An 18,300-nucleotide genomic window follows, 5' to 3' on the forward strand; every position below is an offset into this window, starting at 1 on the left:
ACGTTCAAGACTCCCAAGTGACCTTGAGAAGAGTGTGTAGGTGACAATCCAACGCTGTTCTGTAACAGCAAGCAATCACACACAGCACATGCGCCCTAATATACAATTCGTGAAATACGTGCTAACGTACACGCTTTTCCCTTTTGCCTAGTAAAGCTTCAAACCTGCATTTAGCGGATGGTGATCGAAGGTGATACGGGCATCCCCTTTGAAACGGAATGGGGGTAAATGTCACGATTCAAACTTATTCTTCTATCGCGGGATGCAAGCGTCATCTATTGAGCTTGCAACAAAGTGCCATCCGCAATTCGTGGCCTGCGAGATTCAAGGTGCTTTCATGTTTATTTTTGTCATGGTGACTTAAGTGATAGGTAGTGATCTTAGCAGCAGTAGTAAGCTTTTTTTTAGAGCTGTATATTGCACATGTGAACAATATACATATAGAATATAAACATTGTGTAGAATACTGAATGGGCATTTACCGTGCATGGGAACCTATTTTTGAAATGGAATATATAGAGACCTATAAAATCGTGATATTTTGCATTTTTTTGCCGTGCTTAGAAAAAAACGAAAGCAAATTATTTACTCAAGTATACTACAGTTTCTTCGTTATTATCGGTCGTTTGGCGCAGTGCTTGTAGTGTGAGCAGTGCGAGTGTCGAACTGGAAATTTTCTCATTACAGTTTTCGTTCCTGTTAAAGAAAAGTTCAGTTCTAGTTTAACTCCAGAACGAAACAGTACTGTTTCAAATTTGTTTAAGCAACATTACGTTCACTTCACATTCTAAGAATAATTACAAACTAATTTTGAAGAAAACTACGGAGGTATTCGTGAGCTGCACAGAAAGTCTGAAAAATTATGCAGATCCAATCCACATGTTGAGTCTATCTGAAGCGAAGCTTTCGTGAAGCGGTTGAATAAATACTACAGCATCTTTAATCTTGTGCAACCGCGTTTTGCAGCATAGCGATTTGGTGCCTGCCTTGTAAAGTATCAAGACTCGGAACTCCCAAAACACTGCCCACGTGATTCCCACAGGGGTCAATTTCAGGCCCATTGTTTTTCCTGTTATTCATCAATAACTTCGTAAAAAATGTATGTGTAGAAACATAACTTTTTGCGGACGATTGCATACTATATGAAGAAATTCGCAGTGCGAGTGATTAAGTAACTTTAAACACAGCATTATCCACATTGCACACATGCAGGTGTATAAATTGGCAGATGACAAATCATTACAAAAAAAAAACAGTCTTATGAGAGTGACGTGGAAGAAATAACTTTTTTTTTGTTTACGTACCGCACTGATGTTCATGCTCTGTCAGAGGTGACTAGACATAAATACTTGAGACTAATACTCACACCTGACTTAAAACGGAATGACCGTGTAGAGTAAATTGAAGGAGGGGCCATGAAAAAGCTCCGTTGTCTAAGGAGGGGACCTGAAAAGGCCACGCCGGACATAAAACTTTTCACACACACATTTATTAGACCGTCGTTGGAATATGCAGCTGTAGTGTGGGATCTGTTTACGTGCTCAACATAAAAAAAGCTAGTAAGAGTTCAACGAAAATCTATCCCATTTTTCTTTACTTGTTATAGCTGGCAGACGTCACCCTCACTCCTCTCCAGAAACGGAACTTGAAGGGCGACAAAGAAGTACGGAAAGGTTGAAATTCTTTTATTTAGATTTTCATGATAAAATTTGAATTGGTAAGGCGTTGTATACAAAACCAGCCCCACAGGATACAGTGCGCTTTTAACCCCCTAAGAAAGTTGTAGATTTTATAAATCGCACTGATACGTTGCAAAATTCATTTTTTTCCCGAGAACAACCAGTGAATAGAATTATCTACCAGCTGATATTGTAGAATGTGAAACAATAGAGTTATTTATAAATGCACTCGGGAACCATTCCTGTTTTTGTTTTCTCATTGTATTGGTTGTATAATGATACATGTCATTATAGCTAATGCAATGTTCTTTTTTTCTGTGTTCAGTTATTTTTGTATTTTTCACCATGTCTTTGTGACGTTATGTGTTGCAACTACTTTGCAAAAAAATTATGCGTGATCACTCCTGATTAAGGCCTGGCACCCAGGCCAGCAGTATAGAATAAATAAAGAAGTAAATAAATATATAAATAAACAAATAAATAAATAAAATTACGGATTGCACTGTATCTTAGATAGGCCCACTTTTCATCAAGCCATCAGCGGGATCAACCATGTTTGCTGTTGCACTATCTCCAGGACCGACCCACCTTACTTGGCAAGGTGACTGCACAGACGTGTCAAACCTCAGGAAAGAATTATGTGCATGAAGGCGTAAATTTGTTGCACTGAGGACATTTCACTACCATTTTTTGTTTCAATGTGGATAATGCCTGTTCTAGCATGGCACATACCCATTCAAGAGGATCAGTCAATAATAGGCACACACTAAGTGGCACATACAGAAGCCCTAAATCATAGAAAATCAACTAAATGAAAAAAATAATGACTGAATATAATGTGCTATTCCATCAAAGACAGATTCAAGAGCCTTGCAACACTTCCTTAAGGTCACCATTTTCACTCTAGGTGTTTTGCTAACATGACGAAGAACTAACAGCAATATGAGTTATGATAATAAGCAAAATGAGAATAACCCTCAACTCGAATTTTCTTGGCTCTAGATGCTACATTGCACTCTCCCATGACGTCATGGGAAGGCGCCAAATAGCCACAGAACATCGATGTTACGTAAATGAAGTTAGGACGCCATGATTGCTTAACCTACTCAGCCTGTTTATGGCGTTCCCATGGCCTCTACAATCGAGCGCCGCGCGGTCCGATCTCGGATGGTATGGCGTCACTCTTATGGTTACAATAGCCTCCACGAGGCTATTGTAACCTAATCTAATCCTAATCCTAATCGCTCTTAATCGCTTTATGTTAATGGCATAGAAACACGACTGGAAATTACTGGATTAGGGTTTTGTTTACCCTACATGCATAATGGGCCAAGGGTGCAACACAAGATCCTGGACTGATGCATACAGACTGCATAGTGCAACTAGCGGACAATGCTTGATATTTAAAGAAACTTGCGAATATGTGTGGCGACGCAGCGACAAATCTTGGCCTGAAGTTTAGCAGAGAGAAATCGCGTATTATGGTCTTTTATGAAGAGACGAGTAATTACGTGGTGTCAATTCAACAGCAAGCCATGCCCATAGTAAAGCAATATAAATACCTCGGCGTATAAAACAACGAAGGAAAGATTTACTCAAGTACCCGCGAAGATAACATGAAAGTAAAGGGAAGCGGAATGGCAGCAATAAACAGAGCACAATCATAGATCCTTGTTTTAAACTTCTTCTTTATTGAAACGTACGCTGTTCTGTACGTTGAATGCGTGATTTCAAATAATGTATGGCCTTTTCGCTTCTCTTTGTTGAGTGCTTGTAGCCTGTGCATTAGGAGGGGGATGAGCCGCTGCATTTTTGCTTGTTTAGGGAGGTATGAACCAACGCCGATGATGGTAATTTTTCTTCATGGACGGACACGAAAGATGCCGACCACGGAGAGCTTAACAGCTTGGCTGTAAAAATGTGTGCACTGGTCGCTTCACTTTGCTGAGTGCTTGTAGCCTCTGCCTTATGGGGATATGAGCCGTTGCATTTGGGGGAATGAACCACAGATGATGATAGTTTTCTGTCGACGTTACGCCATGAAGAAATCCCGGGGTCCTAGCCATAGACAGCTGCACTGTCAAAAAAAATAAGTTTGGCGGATTGCTTTCTGGCGCAGTCTTTTATGAAACAGATTGTGGATAGAAAAGTAATTTATTAATACAGATGAAACAAATGAAGAGAATGTGTACAACGAATGAAACTACGAGGCAACTTATATGCGCGTCGTCGACGTTCCTGCTTGATTCAGTGGACCCGAGGAAGTTTTCGACGTTGCAATTGCTTCCTTCGCGCCGAAGACAGAGTGTAGCCAGAGAGCCACAGTGGCGGGCGCCTGCAAGGTAAGGTAAGGATAAATACCTTTTCAGCACAGGCAATGGAATACCTACACGGCCAATTTTTATAAAATTTTTGTTTCGAACTGTCTTTTACTCGACCATCACAGCGTTGTTCCGCCTTTTCTGGTTAATTTCAAGAAGAGACAGAAGTTATTTCCGATGAAAATTAAAAAGTACATTTTGGGATTTTGCGTGCAAAAAGCATGATCTTGTTATGAGGCATGCCAAGTGGGACACTCCGGATTAATTTTGACCACCTGGGTTTTTTAACATCCTCAGGGGCGGTTCTACAGTATGTGTCGTGAATGTGGGTGAATGTGAGTAGACGCATTCATATATATTTAGTGTGAACACATTTTATCGCTCTAGTGTGCATTGGATCGGATGTGGAATAAAGCTTCGCACATGCACGTAGACAAACATTTCAAGCTTTAGTTAGGTTTCCTGCCTTTCCAAAATTGTAAAGCCGAGTAAAGTTAATCGAAGAACGCATGCGACTTGTTGGCGCAGTGCTTTTGAATGCACCCACGCATGAAACAAATTTTGATGGCGATGATCATCCAGGGAACACTTCGATCGAATGACACCTGGGTGTGCGAACGAACGTCGCGAAGTGTGCAGCTGCGTCACATGGCGTCGACCGACAGAGCGCGTCGGTTGGCGCACACAGCTGTCGCTGCGCTGCTGCGAAAACTGGCCGACAAATGGCGAAGGCAGGAACAGCTGCTGTACTGTGGCCTGGAAAAGGGAGGCGTGCGCAACAGGCGCTTCATATGCGTCTCAATATTTTTGCGCCTCTTGTGCGCGCGCTGTGCTCGGGTCTATAGACGCACCACAATTTCCCATTTCAGGCGCATGATTTATAACAAGAGCGAAGTTTGTGATCTTGGAATGGGCATCGATTTTGCAGCCACGAATCCCACCGAGTGGTCGCGATATTTTCACGCGTGTGTAAGAAGGTCCAGTCTGTCTTCTAATGTACCCCGACATAACGCGAGCGTGCGCATAGCTGAAAGAAATGCTGTGTCATATGAAGTGCAACCTTCGTGTCGCTCTGGCAACCTGCTAGAACGCACACAGACGCCACACACGATATCTCGCTCCATCACTTTCGGGCATTAGAATGCAGATTGCAGTTCGCGTGCTTGCCAGACCCCGTGGGCTGTCTGACAGAGTACGCGCAGTGATGCAAGAAATGCGCATGCGTGGCCACTCGCAATGACGGCCGCTCTCCTGGTACCTATGGAGTAGTTAAAATCTCAGTTATTGATTGAGCCGGCGAGATGAGGCTTTGACGAACATTGGCTATGAAGCGGGACGAAGGGGAAGAGTAACGAACCTATACGGACGCAGATCAGTATAACGACAATGGCCTTTGCGTTCTCGTGGTTATATTTCTTCGCTTTTGATACTTCTACCAGCTTATTTGATGCCTCGATGCCCTCTTTCTCCATCTCGTTGCGCTGTTGCAAAACTACGCAGAATAATCTGGCGGGCATTGAAGCCCTGAAGCCGCCGTGCAGTACCTAAGCTGAACATCCGTGCATGGGTGTTGTGGAGACGTCGGGTGTGTTCTGTACTGACCTCCGAAGCTATCAGTTCCAATAAATCGGTACAGCTTTCTGCTGTGCGGCTATACAAACATACCTTGCCTCTGATTGGAAGTAAGTGTGAGCCCGAAGCGGAGAACCAACTGGGGAGTTCACTCAAACGCATTGGGCGCGTATCGACTTACCCATATCACCAAGATTCCAAACATGAGCATGGTGCCTTTCCTGTAGCCGTACAACTCGACGACGTATCCGGCGACTGGGGGCGTCACCATCGCCCTGGTGTTGGCAGGATCGGCAAGTAAAGTATGAAAAAATTGAGATGTGTTTTTTACCACAATGAATGCATGTAAAGAACTATGCGACATGTTCATGACAGTGTTGATGGTGACAGTTTCGCATAGCTTCGCATTGTTCCTAAGGACATTTATTACGTAAGTGTGATGCAGAAGTATGGTCCGTTAATTCAAACGTTGTGAAGCAAAACTATACTTTTATAAGGTTGTATGAGATAATATGTAGTGACCATGTGTGCCGTCATTACACACTGTCCATATAAAGTGCAGCGCAAGACGAATGCTATAGTCGCCACGCGTGCAGGTACAGCCGTCTTGCCAATGAGAACTCATTTAGTCTATTATTTAATCTCGCTCTCTGCCGCGCCTAGTATTGAGTGATCACTTTTTAACTGTTCACATTAACACTGATAACTGAACATACAGAGCATGTTATTTCGCCGCGTTCTTCTCAGATTTGTCTAGTTCTGTGATCCACAGTAGGTATTGCCATTCAGAATAATTGAACGAGTGATGAAACAATAATATATAGAATAATTACTAGACGTGTGAAATGAAGTAATCTTGAACACGTATTTGGTCAATCGACGGGTCAACAACGATGTCGGGTGAAAAAGGTTTGGGCGCAGTTTCCTTCATTACTTAATTTATTTATGCGTTTATTTTATTTATTCACACTGTCAAATCTCTAACGAAGGTTTTTACGGGGAGAGTAAACAAGTGAAAATGAACATACATCCTAGGGGTGCACGTGGCGTCAAGATGTCGTATAATTTTGAACACAAATCTAACGTATGTTAAAACGCGCGAACATCGCCTATATAAACTACAGAGCTTGGCAATGTTCGCATTCACAAACAATAACATTGAAGCAAATAATGAAAAGAAGTAACATGACTTCCTTTTCCCGCTAGTGTATGATTTTGTAAACCAGCTTGTTGTCGAGTTTTGTTTAGTATAACCGTTCAAAAACGCTTCTCATGTTCTGCAGACATTTAGATAGAAGTATTGTAGGGCTTTCGTATCCGACCATTCATTCTAAATTGTTTCTGGCCATTTCTAAGACCGAAATACAGATAAATATTATAGTGCCGAAATTGTTCTAAAATAAAATACGTCTAGCAACTTACATTGCAGTAGGTCTTGTGATAATTACAAAGAAAAAAAAGCACACGCGATTTTTGCCAATTTCTTTTTCTTATGCCTGGTTTGGTGCCATTTAAGAAAATTCAAAAGGCCCTCATACCTGACAAATAAAATCTTTCTTACTTTAATTATTTGGGGAAATGCCCTTCCCATCATCATTATTTTAATAATAATAATAATAATAATAATAATAATAATAATAATAATAATAATAATAATAATAATAATAATAATAATAATAATAATGAGCCGGTTTCATGTCCACTGCAGGACGAAGGCCTTCCCCTAAAATCTACTATTTCCCCTGCCCTGCGCCAACCGATTCCAACTAGCACCCGCGAATTTCCTAATTTCATTGCCCCATATAGCCTTCCGCCATCCTCGACTGCGCATCCCTTCTCTTGGCACCCATTCCGTAGCCCTAATGGTCCACCGATCATCTAACCTACGCACAACACGACATGCCCAGCTCCATTTTTTTCTCTTGATGTCAATTAGAATATGGTCTATACCCGTTTGCTCTCTGATCCAAACCGCTCTCTTTCTGTCTCTTAACCTTATGCCTAGCATTCTTCGTTCCATCGCTCTTTGCGTGGTCCTTAACTTGTTCTCAAGCTTCTTTGTCAGTCTCCAAATTTCGGCCCCGTATGTCAGCACCGGTAAAATGCACTGATTGTACACCTTCCTTTTCAATGATAATGGCAAGCTTCCAGTAAGAAGCTGACAATGTCTGCCGTATGAGCTGCAACCCATTTTTTTCTTCTATGAATTTCCTTCTCATGATCAGGGTTCCCTGTGATTAATTGACCTAGGTAAACGTACTCATTTACAGACTCTAGAGGCTAACTGGTGATCCTGAGCTCTTGTTTCCTTGCCCGGTTATTTATCATTATATTTGTCTTGTCCATATTAATCTTCATTCCCACTTTTACACTCTCCCTGTTAAGGTCCTCAATCATTTGTTGTAGCTCGTATACAGTATTGCTGAATAGAACAATGTCATCGTCAGACCGACGGTTGCTGAGGTATTCGCCGTCGATTCTTACTCCTAAGCCTTTCCAGTTTAATAGCTTGAATACTTCTACCAAGCACGCAGTGAATAGCATCGGAGAGATTGTGTCTCCTTGTCTGACCCCTTTCTTTATAGGTATCTTCCTACTTTTCTTGTGTAGAATTAAGGTGGCTGTGGAATCTCTGTAGATATTTCCCAGCATGTTTACGTAAGCGGTCTGTACTCCTTGATAACGCAATGCCTCTATGACTGCTGGCATCTCTACTGAATAAACTGCCTTTCCGCAATCTATGAAAGCTGTATAGTGAGGCCGATTGTACTCAGCAGATTTATCAATTACCTGAAGGATTTCATGGATGTGATCCATTGTACAGTATCCCTTCATGAAGCCAGCTTGTTTCCTTGGTTGACTGAAGTCCAGTGTTGCCCTTATTCTATTGGAAATTATCTTGGTGAATATTTTATATAATAGTGGGAGTAAACTAAGGGGCCTATACTTTTCAATTATTTAACGTCTCCCCGTTTGTGAGTCAGTATAATGTTTGCATTCTTCCAGTTTTCTGCGTCCCTTGACGTCGTGAGACATTTCGTATAAAGGGCTGCAAGCTTTTCAAGCATGATGTCTCCCCCATCTTTGATTAAATCGACTGTTATTCTATCTTCTCCTGCTGCTTTTCCTCGTTTCTTGTTTTGTAAGGCCCTTCTAACTTTATCGCTAGCTATAAGAGGCGTTCCTTTAATTTGTTTATTACTACTTCAAATGAAGGTATCGTGGCTGCTATGGATATTGTACATGTTCGTATAGAACTCTTCAGCTGCTTATACCATATCTTCCAAATTCCTGATAATATTACCGTGCAGTGCATTTCAGTGTATACATCTTAGCTTGTCTTATGCCAAGTTTTCTTCTCACTGATTTCATGCTGCGTCCTTTCTTTACTGCTTTCTCAGTCTTTCTCACGTTACAATTTCGAATATCCCTTATTTTATCTTTGTTGATCAGTTTTGTCCGTTCCGCGAATTATATCTGATATCTTGAGTTGGACACTTTCGTTCTTTGTCGTTTCTTTATGAGGTCTTTCGTTACTTGGGGAAACTTACCTATTAGTTCCCTTGGTGTGTTACTTCCCGCTTCAATTGCTGCTTCTGTAGCCAGCCTAGTTACAGTTTGATTCATTACCTCTATGTCATCTTCATATCGCTGTTCTAAGGCTGCATATTTGTTTACAAGTACCAGCGTGAACTGGTCTGTTTCTCCCTGACTAATGTTACTCTTTCCCTCTTCAAATCGAGCTGAAACCTAGACCTCACCAACCTATGATCCCTACACTTTACTCCTTTACTCTACCTAGCACTTCAGCATCCTTCCCTATGCTGGGATCGGCAGAAAGCATGAAATCTATTCCGTTTCTTCTGGTCTTCTCCCAACCTCCCGAAGTCTCATCTTCATAGGTTTGATCCATCCTTAAAGATATAAGTGCCATCAAAAGTTTCCCGCTCTGAGGCGACAGTATTGTGCCACCTCTGGATCAGAGCGGCATTTATGAAAGCCTACTCTTTCCTCATCGGAATAGGGGATACGCCAATGTGCGACTCTCCTGGAAACACAGAAACGATGGTATATGTCCCTAGTACAACGCCGAGTCTTAAGCTTTCCGGACAGCATTGAAACAGCTGGACTCTTGACTATTTTCTGAAATGAAGAGTCTTGGACCATGGCCGTACGCGTCGATGGCGCAGAAAGCCACGAAAGCATTGTTGAAATACCTCAAGTCGACAGGTATTGGCAACCATGCGTAGTATCGGTGCTAACCTTAAAATGTGCGTGAAACTGTGCTCTCTCTATCTCTCCTCTCGCTCTCTTCTTTCCCATACCCCTTCCTGCAGGGCAGGTTATTCAACCGGACATGCGTCTTGTTAACCTCCCTGCCTTTCCTCTCTTTTTCTCTCCCTCTCCCTCCATTTAATATTTTTTTCACCATTGGAGCTTTTACAGGTCCACTTTCTGTTGCTACGCTTCCTAAATAAAGTGTTTATTATTCGCAGCGTATTCTTTTCCGTGAATTCTAGAAGCATCTCCCCTCTGGCGTACCTAGAATCGATGCCGTAGTTGCCAATTGCTTATTCACCAGGCTACTTTTCCTCCACGTTTGCATTGAAGTTACGCATTTTTATAGTATACTGAGTTTGCACTTTTCTGATCGCTAATTCAACATCTTCATAAAACTGACCTACTTCATCATCATAATGACTGGAGGTTGGAGCGTAGGCGTGTGCTACCTTTATTGTTTACCTGTTATCAAGTTTGATTACGACTACTGCTACCCTCTCATTAATGCTGTAGAATTCATCAATGTTGTCCGCTATGTCCTAATGGATTAGGGATCCTACCCCTTATCGCTTATCTGGGAGAACTCTATAGCAGAGGACATTGTCGTTAGTCAGCATTGCAGAAGCCTCACCAGTTCTTCTGACCTCATTAAGGCCAATGATATGTCTCTTGCAGAGATCCAAGCACCACAACCAAAGAGAGGGCAAAAAAGCAAGAATATCGCTTCCTTGCACCGACGCGCACTGCGACTCCTTTGACCATTGGCCCGAATCTCGCGACCAGAAGGTGTGAATTAGGTGCAAGCTCGAGAAGTGCACACGAGGCGCCCGGATATTCTGCATGAAATGCAGAATATCCGGGCGCCTCGTGCACTTCTTGACCCAAACAATGCCTGATAGTTCCTCAGAGGCCTGCTAAGCTAGCTTCACTCGAAAGAATTCGGGTGTTAAATGTTGCCAGGACCAGTTTTTATTGGCGGCCTGTCTGGGTCTAGAGATTCTTAGCACCCTCTGCTGCGTTACAGGTCTGACCGCCGCCTTGGTCAGCTGCTCCGCAGCTTTTGGAGACTGAGGGCTATTGGATGATCGAATGAGTCACTTGGGAAATAGTTCACGAATGCTGCACCAGGGAGGCCAGTTCTTGTTCTGGTGAGGGAATGTATTTTGTTGAAGTTCATTATTATTATTATTATTATTATTATTATTATTATTATTACCTTATTATTTTTACCTTATTATTTTTCAAGTAAAATCGGGAATGGTTTAGCCAAATGGTTTGTACAGTTAATGCGTAATGACCCAGAATTCTGTGCCTATAACTCACCCGAATACTGCAAATGTGAGCACTGTGCTTGACAGAAAACCGTTTGTGCGAAGATTGTCGGGGTATCCACGTTGTCTGAAGAAAGAAACAACAGCACATTATACATACATGCGTAGGTATATATATAAACGCAAAATCACACTAAAGTGACCGTTAGGGTAGGCGACAGCTGCACAGTTGGAGTTAAGCATGTAGTCAAACTTCTAGGCGTGCATGCCTGCGCGAAGCACACCAAGATTCTGCGCATACACACACTACGCATGCGCAAAACTCTATGCGCAGAAGGTGCCCACTTGCGTCAAAATTGAAATGCGTGCGTTAGCAGTCAGTGTTAGTGCACGGCGACCTACTTCACCTTTTCTGATCACAAGGGCGAATGTCCCTGAACTTACGGACGAGGGGATAGGAAGGGGGGTAGGTCTGAAATCATGCTTAAATGAATAGGGCATGCTCGAATCACTTCAGCATTGGCCTATACCTTCTTTAATTAATTAATTTATTTTATTTATTTATTTATTTATTCATATACCCTAAAGGCCCATTCGGGCATTACATAGGGGGGGGGGGGGGAGCCAGTTACAATTACAAACGTGTAGAAAAAGAACATAGGTAAGATATAGTGAACGAACGATAAACGTCAATGTGGGCCAGCATAGTTTGCTTGCGAGAGGAGACTTACACAGCACGTCTCAGTCCGTGGCAGTATCCGCAGACAAACTGCGCTGACATTCCCAGGCCGGTGAAAACTTGCGAAATATAAACCAATGCTAGCGTCCTGAAAAAAAGAAAACAAACAAGAAAAAGAAATAAAGATAAGTAGGCTTCTTAGGAAAGCGAACGGACAAGCAAGTCACTGCAGATAGGACTATAGTTTCCGGGAACGCACAGGTGATAAAAAAATAATACATGGCGTGTTTGGCATTTCGATGTAAAATGTAGTTGTTAAATTAATTAAAAATTAAATTGTGGGGTTTTACGTGCCAGAACCACTTTCTGATTATGAGGCACGCCGTAGTGGGGGACTCCGGAAATTTCGACCACCTGGGGTGCACCTAAATCTAAGTACACGGGTGTTTTCGCATTTCGCCCCCATCGAAATGCGGCCGCCGTGGCCGGGATTCAATCCCGCGACCTCGTGCTCAGCAGCAAAATGTAGTTGTTAAAGACGCCTTTGGTCTTGCCGAAAGAACTATATACATTTTTAATAAAGCCTAGAAGATGCACATCGAGCATGGAACATACAGTATACCAAGGAGTGACCCGAATCTTTGTTAGCTCGAAGCATTTGTTGACTTGAACGTATACGTAAGTGCATGCGTGCCTTAATCACAGACAGTAGAGTTGTTGCGTTTCTCGTTGTGGGCGAAACGCTTTCTTGCTTTGCCATTTTTGCACGATTAGTCACCAGGTAAAATAACGCTAGTACGTATATGTTTGGTTAAAAATTCCTTCTGACAAGCAGGCAATCTTCTAGATTGAATTGGTGGTCATAGAGGGGAATGTCTTAAATTCTGAACGAAATGCATAAAAGTATGCGAATGATTTGCCTTCATTACCGCGATACAGGTAGGAATGGCGCAGGTCCTATCACAAGATACGCCACTATGGTAAACAGCTGGCCCACCATGGCGTAGAAAGCTTCCAACTGCAAAAAAACAAGGAGAAGACAGAATGCAAAGAGAAACGATTTATGTGTTCTTGTTTATTAACTGCGGCAGTATGGAAAGTTTGGCTACTAAAGAGCCTGCTATCCCAATATCGTTGCTAAACAAATACACATCAAAAGCACTACACCAGAAAACAGTACAAAAAAGTAATATTCGAAAGCTTTCACAGTCCCTTCGAGTGAAAAAGACACGTTGCATGCCATCCACAAATATTCAAGGCGCTCAAAATAAAGCTGGAATTTATGCAAATTTGCAATGGAGTGTCAGCGCATGACCCCTGACAAGCACGAGCAGCATTTGCTTCTGCTGAACTAGATCAATTCAAAGAAAAGCACATAAAAATTCACTGGCGCGGAAAAAATGTAATGATAATAAATTGAGAAGAAAAAGGAGGAACACACCAAAGCACGCAAAGTTACGATGGCAGGACAAGTACAAAGTCGACATGATAACAACGGCAAAGTCGTTAAAACGTTTTCGCGAAATAAAATTACGTCACTAGAACAGTACCATGTACAAGTAATGAGGTCCCAGTTCACAAAAAAAAAAAGAAATCGCGCAACTCTTCCACAACTTGTCTTTGTTTATAAGGACAGGGCCAGGGGACCTAGCAATGTAATTACAAATAAGAAAAGTCCATCTAAGGCGTCAAGACGATCGCGAAGTGTTTCCCGATGTTGGTCAAATATTGGCCATTCTATTGGGATATGTTTTACAGAACCTTCTGGAATGTCACAATGCGCACACTCGGAAGAGGGCCGTACACAACATAGAACACAGAGTTTGTACGCCACTTTGACGATGTAAAAGTCTGTATAAAACTTGTTCCGTATCTCGAGGTTCAGTGCGAAGGGCAACAAGGGAAATTTGGCTGAGGAGTGCTTCAGTTTGGGCCACGTGGTTCGACTTAGCGCCAATTTAACCAGCGCAAATAAATATGGACGGAAGAAACATATACAGAGGACCAGCGCTGTTACAAGGAGTCCGTGTTGCACGAAGAGACGATTTTGTCCGCTCATCAATCTGCATGATTGGCGATAACTTGCGCCTCCGTCGACGAAGTGCCGTTTTCGCGTCGGATACAGACAATGGCAATAGTGTGAATTTGTTCAAAGCATGCACCGCAGCAGCCATTCTGTCCACTACTTCATTTGCTGCTACACACTGCTACTACACACTGCTGTGTCGGCTGTGGGTAGGAGTAGCATTCACCAACTCCTACAGCTACCGCATTGGAATGGCGGATTCACCAATGTGCGCTAAGTGCAAGTGTGAAGAGACCATTAGTCACCTTCTGTGCCACTGTTCTCGCTTCGATAATCAACGTGAGACTCTCCAGTGTGCATTAAATAGACTGGATGACAGGCCATTCACGGAAGCGAAGATCTTGGGAGCCTGGCCTCACAGCTCATTGGCCCAAAAAGCAGTTAGAGCGCTTTTTCGCTACCTGAAGGCAACGGACTTGAGTGCCCGCCTATAGACAACCTACACTTAAGTTCTCTCTCTTTCTCTTTCATTCCCCATTCCCCTCCCCACGCGTAGGGTAGCAAACTGGACTCAGTCTAGTTAACCTCCCTGCCTTTCCGTCTTCCCTTCTCTCTCTCTCTCTCTCTACTTCATTTGCCGTGGCGTTGATGTGCCATTCCAGAGTAGGTACGTGTTAAGTCCATCTTACCTGGCAGCCTAGAGTCACACCAGAGAAACGATACTTGCGTACAATTTGAATGGTACGGCCGCCAAAAGAGAGTTTCAAGTTCTTCACTTTCTTTCTTGTGAATGGTAGAACTACTGAATTTGCGTGAAAAATTTGCATGTCTCGCTCCTTGAGGTAATCGCTTACTGCACGTTGTTGAATATGGTGTTCGATGATCTCAAGTGATTTGTAAGATGTCTATATGCATAAATCGTCTGCGTACAGAGATATACTCATGACATTAGACAGCACCGCCGGAAGGCCTGCCATTGCAGCGGGGAAAAGAAGCGGGCTTGAAACGCTCTCTTGGGGTACGCCTTTGTGCACATTGTATAAGCGCTTTCGCCATCGTTGGTTGTAATGTATGCCTGTCTCACAAAAAGCTTGCTATCCATTTTAAAGCATGATCATGCACTCCAAGAAAGGCAAGCCCTTGGAAAACAGACAGGTGGGCGACCGAGTCGATTTCTTTTCTAAAGAACGGAAGAAACTTTGTCGAGACTAAAGTGAGAAATGGCGGAAGCCTGACACCATTGGCAATGGCGATTTGTGGCGTCGGAAACACCACGGGGGCACATAACTCGTACACTGTTATGTTAATGTTTGTTTGTTTATTAAATGCTTGGAACGCCGCTTACGCCTATGTCTATCGTTTCGAGGTCTCCTGAGTCCATCATTTCAAAGCTGTCATTTGGAAGGATGTCGGCTTGCAACTCATGGCCGGTGAACTCCTTGGGCTTTAGTGGGTCCACATCCAGGATGGCTGCTTTGCAGCGCCGAACTGTTGCTGCGCCATTTGTGGATCAGAAAGAGACGCGTCTTCCATGGCGGTGTCGGGGTGTAGTTGGCCATCCTCATCATCCACTTCGCTCGATTGTCTTGTACTTGCTCGGCTTGCCGCGGCAATATGGCGGTCACGGCGCTTCCGAGCTTCATTTGCCTTGGCACCCGGAGATGCAGTGAGTCGCTTCAAAACAAGCATTGCCTCTTGTGATGGCCGGTCGCGTCCCTGGACTCTGTGGTGTCGGACGCGCCTCGCCGCCCTGATGCATGCGACGTATACGCTCAGCCTCTCCTTAGCGCCGCTTGCGTTCAGCGCCTGCCGCACGTCGCGTGTTGGCAGACACTGATTTGGCGAAACGAGGCATCCTTCCCACACGATACCGCATAGTAAACTGCCCCCACCGCCACCGCCACACCACACCCAAGCAGACGGTCGTCACGTGCGCCTCGCGACAGTGACGTCAGGCCACACAGCGCCCAATCGGGAGGCCACCTTATGCGCCTGACGACAACGACGTCAGGGCGCACCGTTGAACACACGGCCGCCACGCGTGCCGATGTGATGAGTTATCCCGCGCGGCGCCGAACCACCTCGACACCCGCACTTGACGACAGTGACGTCACGCACATGAGCCAACCAGGAGGCGCACACCTTTGCCTAGCGACAGTGACGAGTGATGACACAGAGGAGACCAATCAGGAGGCCGGAAAGCTGTGACAGTTTCTGCTAACGGCAGAAGACCTTGACAATGAGCCATTAAAGGCTTCCGCCTTAATGTCTGTGAACACAGCGGCAGTGATGTTGCCACAGTTCGCCTCGTCTTCCACAAACGTTACCAGGTCAAGGATTGGGATCTTTCGACACAAGGGAACGTATGCTTCCATTCAGATGTGATTGAGTATGTCTAGAAAAACGTATTGGTGGGGCTGAGATTTTTTTCAAAACGCAATATGAAATACTGTCTGGGCCAGTCGCTGCCCTCCCTCGGGTTAGAGATAGAGCGGTACGCAACTCTAGTAGAGAATACGTACTGTTCAGTTAAAATTGAGGTAGCTCACAATCACCTTGGACTTCCTTCTCTAAAGAAGCAGCTATCGTATTCAGAGGTGGGCCAGGTTGTTCAACTTTTGTCAGAATGACAAAAATTGATTCGCAAGCGTCCCGTTCGGATACCCCAAAAGCTGTGATCAGGGCTCTGAAAGGACTGCATTGGGATATTGGATGACTTAAATAATTAATTATTTGCCAGATTTTCGGGAGCAGAGTAAACGGAGTGAATGAGGCGCAGAGGTCACCCCAATGTCCTTGACAAAATTTTTGCATGTGTCGGTTAGACTTGAGGTGCATCGCCTGGCTCTCTCTGTAATTTTCCATCATTCCTGGTATTACTCGGGCTTCGTTGTACGGTTTACCTACCTTATAGTGAGAGAAGGCACCGGCAATAAAGCCTCCCAAGGAATAACTGGCAAACTGGACCGTGTACACACTGCCCAAGATAGTACCAGTGAGGTTGAACTGAAAAAAAGAAGAACCAAACAGCAAGCTTCTTTGATTTTCAGGTCGTTGAATGGCCGTCCAAGAAAATGCCACTTCGGCATGTGAATGATAAGACGGCAGGACTAGCGGTCAGCGTGCGATAAAAGATATAGGGATCCTAGGCATGAACTACGAGAGAGCTGCTAAACTCCATTTTGTGTGACGGGTAATATATGTTAACTATGTGCATATATTCAGATACGTTATTGCGTGCTGTCCATTTTTATTGCTTCGTTGTTTTACCCTCTCATGTCAAAGCCGACCGAGCTTTTAGGGTACAAGTATAAATATATTTAATAACAGCCCGACACAATACTCTACGTCGTCTGTGCTTGAAAAGGAGCTTAAATAATGGCCTTTCTGAGATACTGACATCCTCTAGGCTGGGTTCCAGCGTGGGCTCGTTGAATCCTAGAATGATCCAGCTCATCATGAGTGTCACCATGTCGATGAGAAACACGGGGTCGATAAGAAGCCAGTAGTAGCTCCTGTTCTGGCTGCATTTTTCTTGCACCTCATCGCTCTCATCATCCTCTGAAAAACATAACGATCGCTACGCTAATTCACAGAAAGCAAAGAAGAAAAGAAAACAGTTTTTACGCGTATGGAGCCTAAAAGAGAGCACGAAGCTCCGCGGCACACGATACTTGTTATTCTTGGTTGCAGTTCTAACGTTTACCCTCCCATTTGGCATGTATTGCACCCTCACTAAACGTGGCTTGTTAATGCGTGCAAGTTGGTCAACAGACTTGCGGGTTAATACTACTTTTGAGGTACGTGGTAGGCAAAAGCGTGCAAATCGTCCACTGTCACTATGGGTTTCAATGCCGCCTTCTACTTTGAGCTCTGAGTACGTAGTATCGCTGTGAACTTATTTATCGAAGGTTGTGGAAGGAACGCTTATTCAGTTTGTTGTAATGCTTATTCAGTTTGCTTTCCGAAGTTGTTTTCTATAGGTGAATTCATTGGGCTTACCTGAGTACTGGTTGAGTTTCGAACTAAATTTGGCGATTACAGGAAATGAGAGCATTGTAACGGCTCCCAACACAAAGAACGGAAGTGGGTAGGCCCATGCCTGCAATGGAGAGGGCATATCGTCAGCAATAATTAACACAGCATTGACAGAGAGAGAATAAACGCTATATTCAACGGTGTCGTACGTGTAACAAGTGTTTAGAAAAACCCTCAAATTCTCATCGCATTGAACGCAGCGCAAGAACATGTGCGTCAGTGATACGACGAATCTGACGTGATTTATTTTGTTTGCAAGTGTATTAAGCACGATTGACAGCAGACATTTTCTACAAAACAGTACTAGCGAACTTAGCAAAACGAAGAGTGTGGCGGATGAGTAAAACAGAAGAAAGCGTATTCAAATTCTCAAAAAAAAAGAAAAGAAGTACCCATCTCTCTATCTCAGTGTTCTTTTTTTTTTTGCTGTGAC

At 43.6% G+C, this 18,300-nt stretch overlaps 1 protein-coding gene and 1 long non-coding RNA gene across 13 annotated transcripts in view; one reads left to right on the plus strand and one right to left on the minus strand.

The window, feature by feature from the left end:
* Positions 1–18,300, plus strand: part of LOC135916647 (uncharacterized) — a 465,480-nt gene that overhangs the window by 49,115 nt on the left and 398,065 nt on the right. The window lies entirely within an intron of this gene.
* Positions 3,815–18,300, minus strand: part of LOC135916637 (MFS-type transporter SLC18B1-like) — a 50,389-nt gene continuing 35,903 nt past the window's right edge. For all 7 annotated transcript variants that reach the window (XM_065450052.2, XM_065450056.1, XM_065450054.2 and 4 more), the window contains 8 exons: positions 17,832–17,931; positions 17,230–17,390; positions 16,737–16,835; positions 12,733–12,821; positions 11,856–11,951; positions 11,177–11,251; positions 5,754–5,847; positions 3,815–4,014 (listed from right to left, as the gene is read on the minus strand). In XM_065450052.2, the coding sequence (XP_065306124.1) occupies positions 3,895–4,014; positions 5,754–5,847; positions 11,177–11,251; positions 11,856–11,951; positions 12,733–12,821; positions 16,737–16,835; positions 17,230–17,390; positions 17,832–17,931 (834 nt within the window). In that variant the 3' untranslated portion in view covers positions 3,815–3,894. The remainder of the gene's footprint in view (positions 4,015–5,753; positions 5,848–11,176; positions 11,252–11,855; positions 11,952–12,732; positions 12,822–16,736; positions 16,836–17,229; positions 17,391–17,831; positions 17,932–18,300) is intronic.

This window comes from Dermacentor albipictus, chromosome 5, assembly GCF_038994185.2.
Source record: "Dermacentor albipictus isolate Rhodes 1998 colony chromosome 5, USDA_Dalb.pri_finalv2, whole genome shotgun sequence".
Taxonomy (NCBI): domain Eukaryota; kingdom Metazoa; phylum Arthropoda; class Arachnida; order Ixodida; family Ixodidae; genus Dermacentor; species Dermacentor albipictus.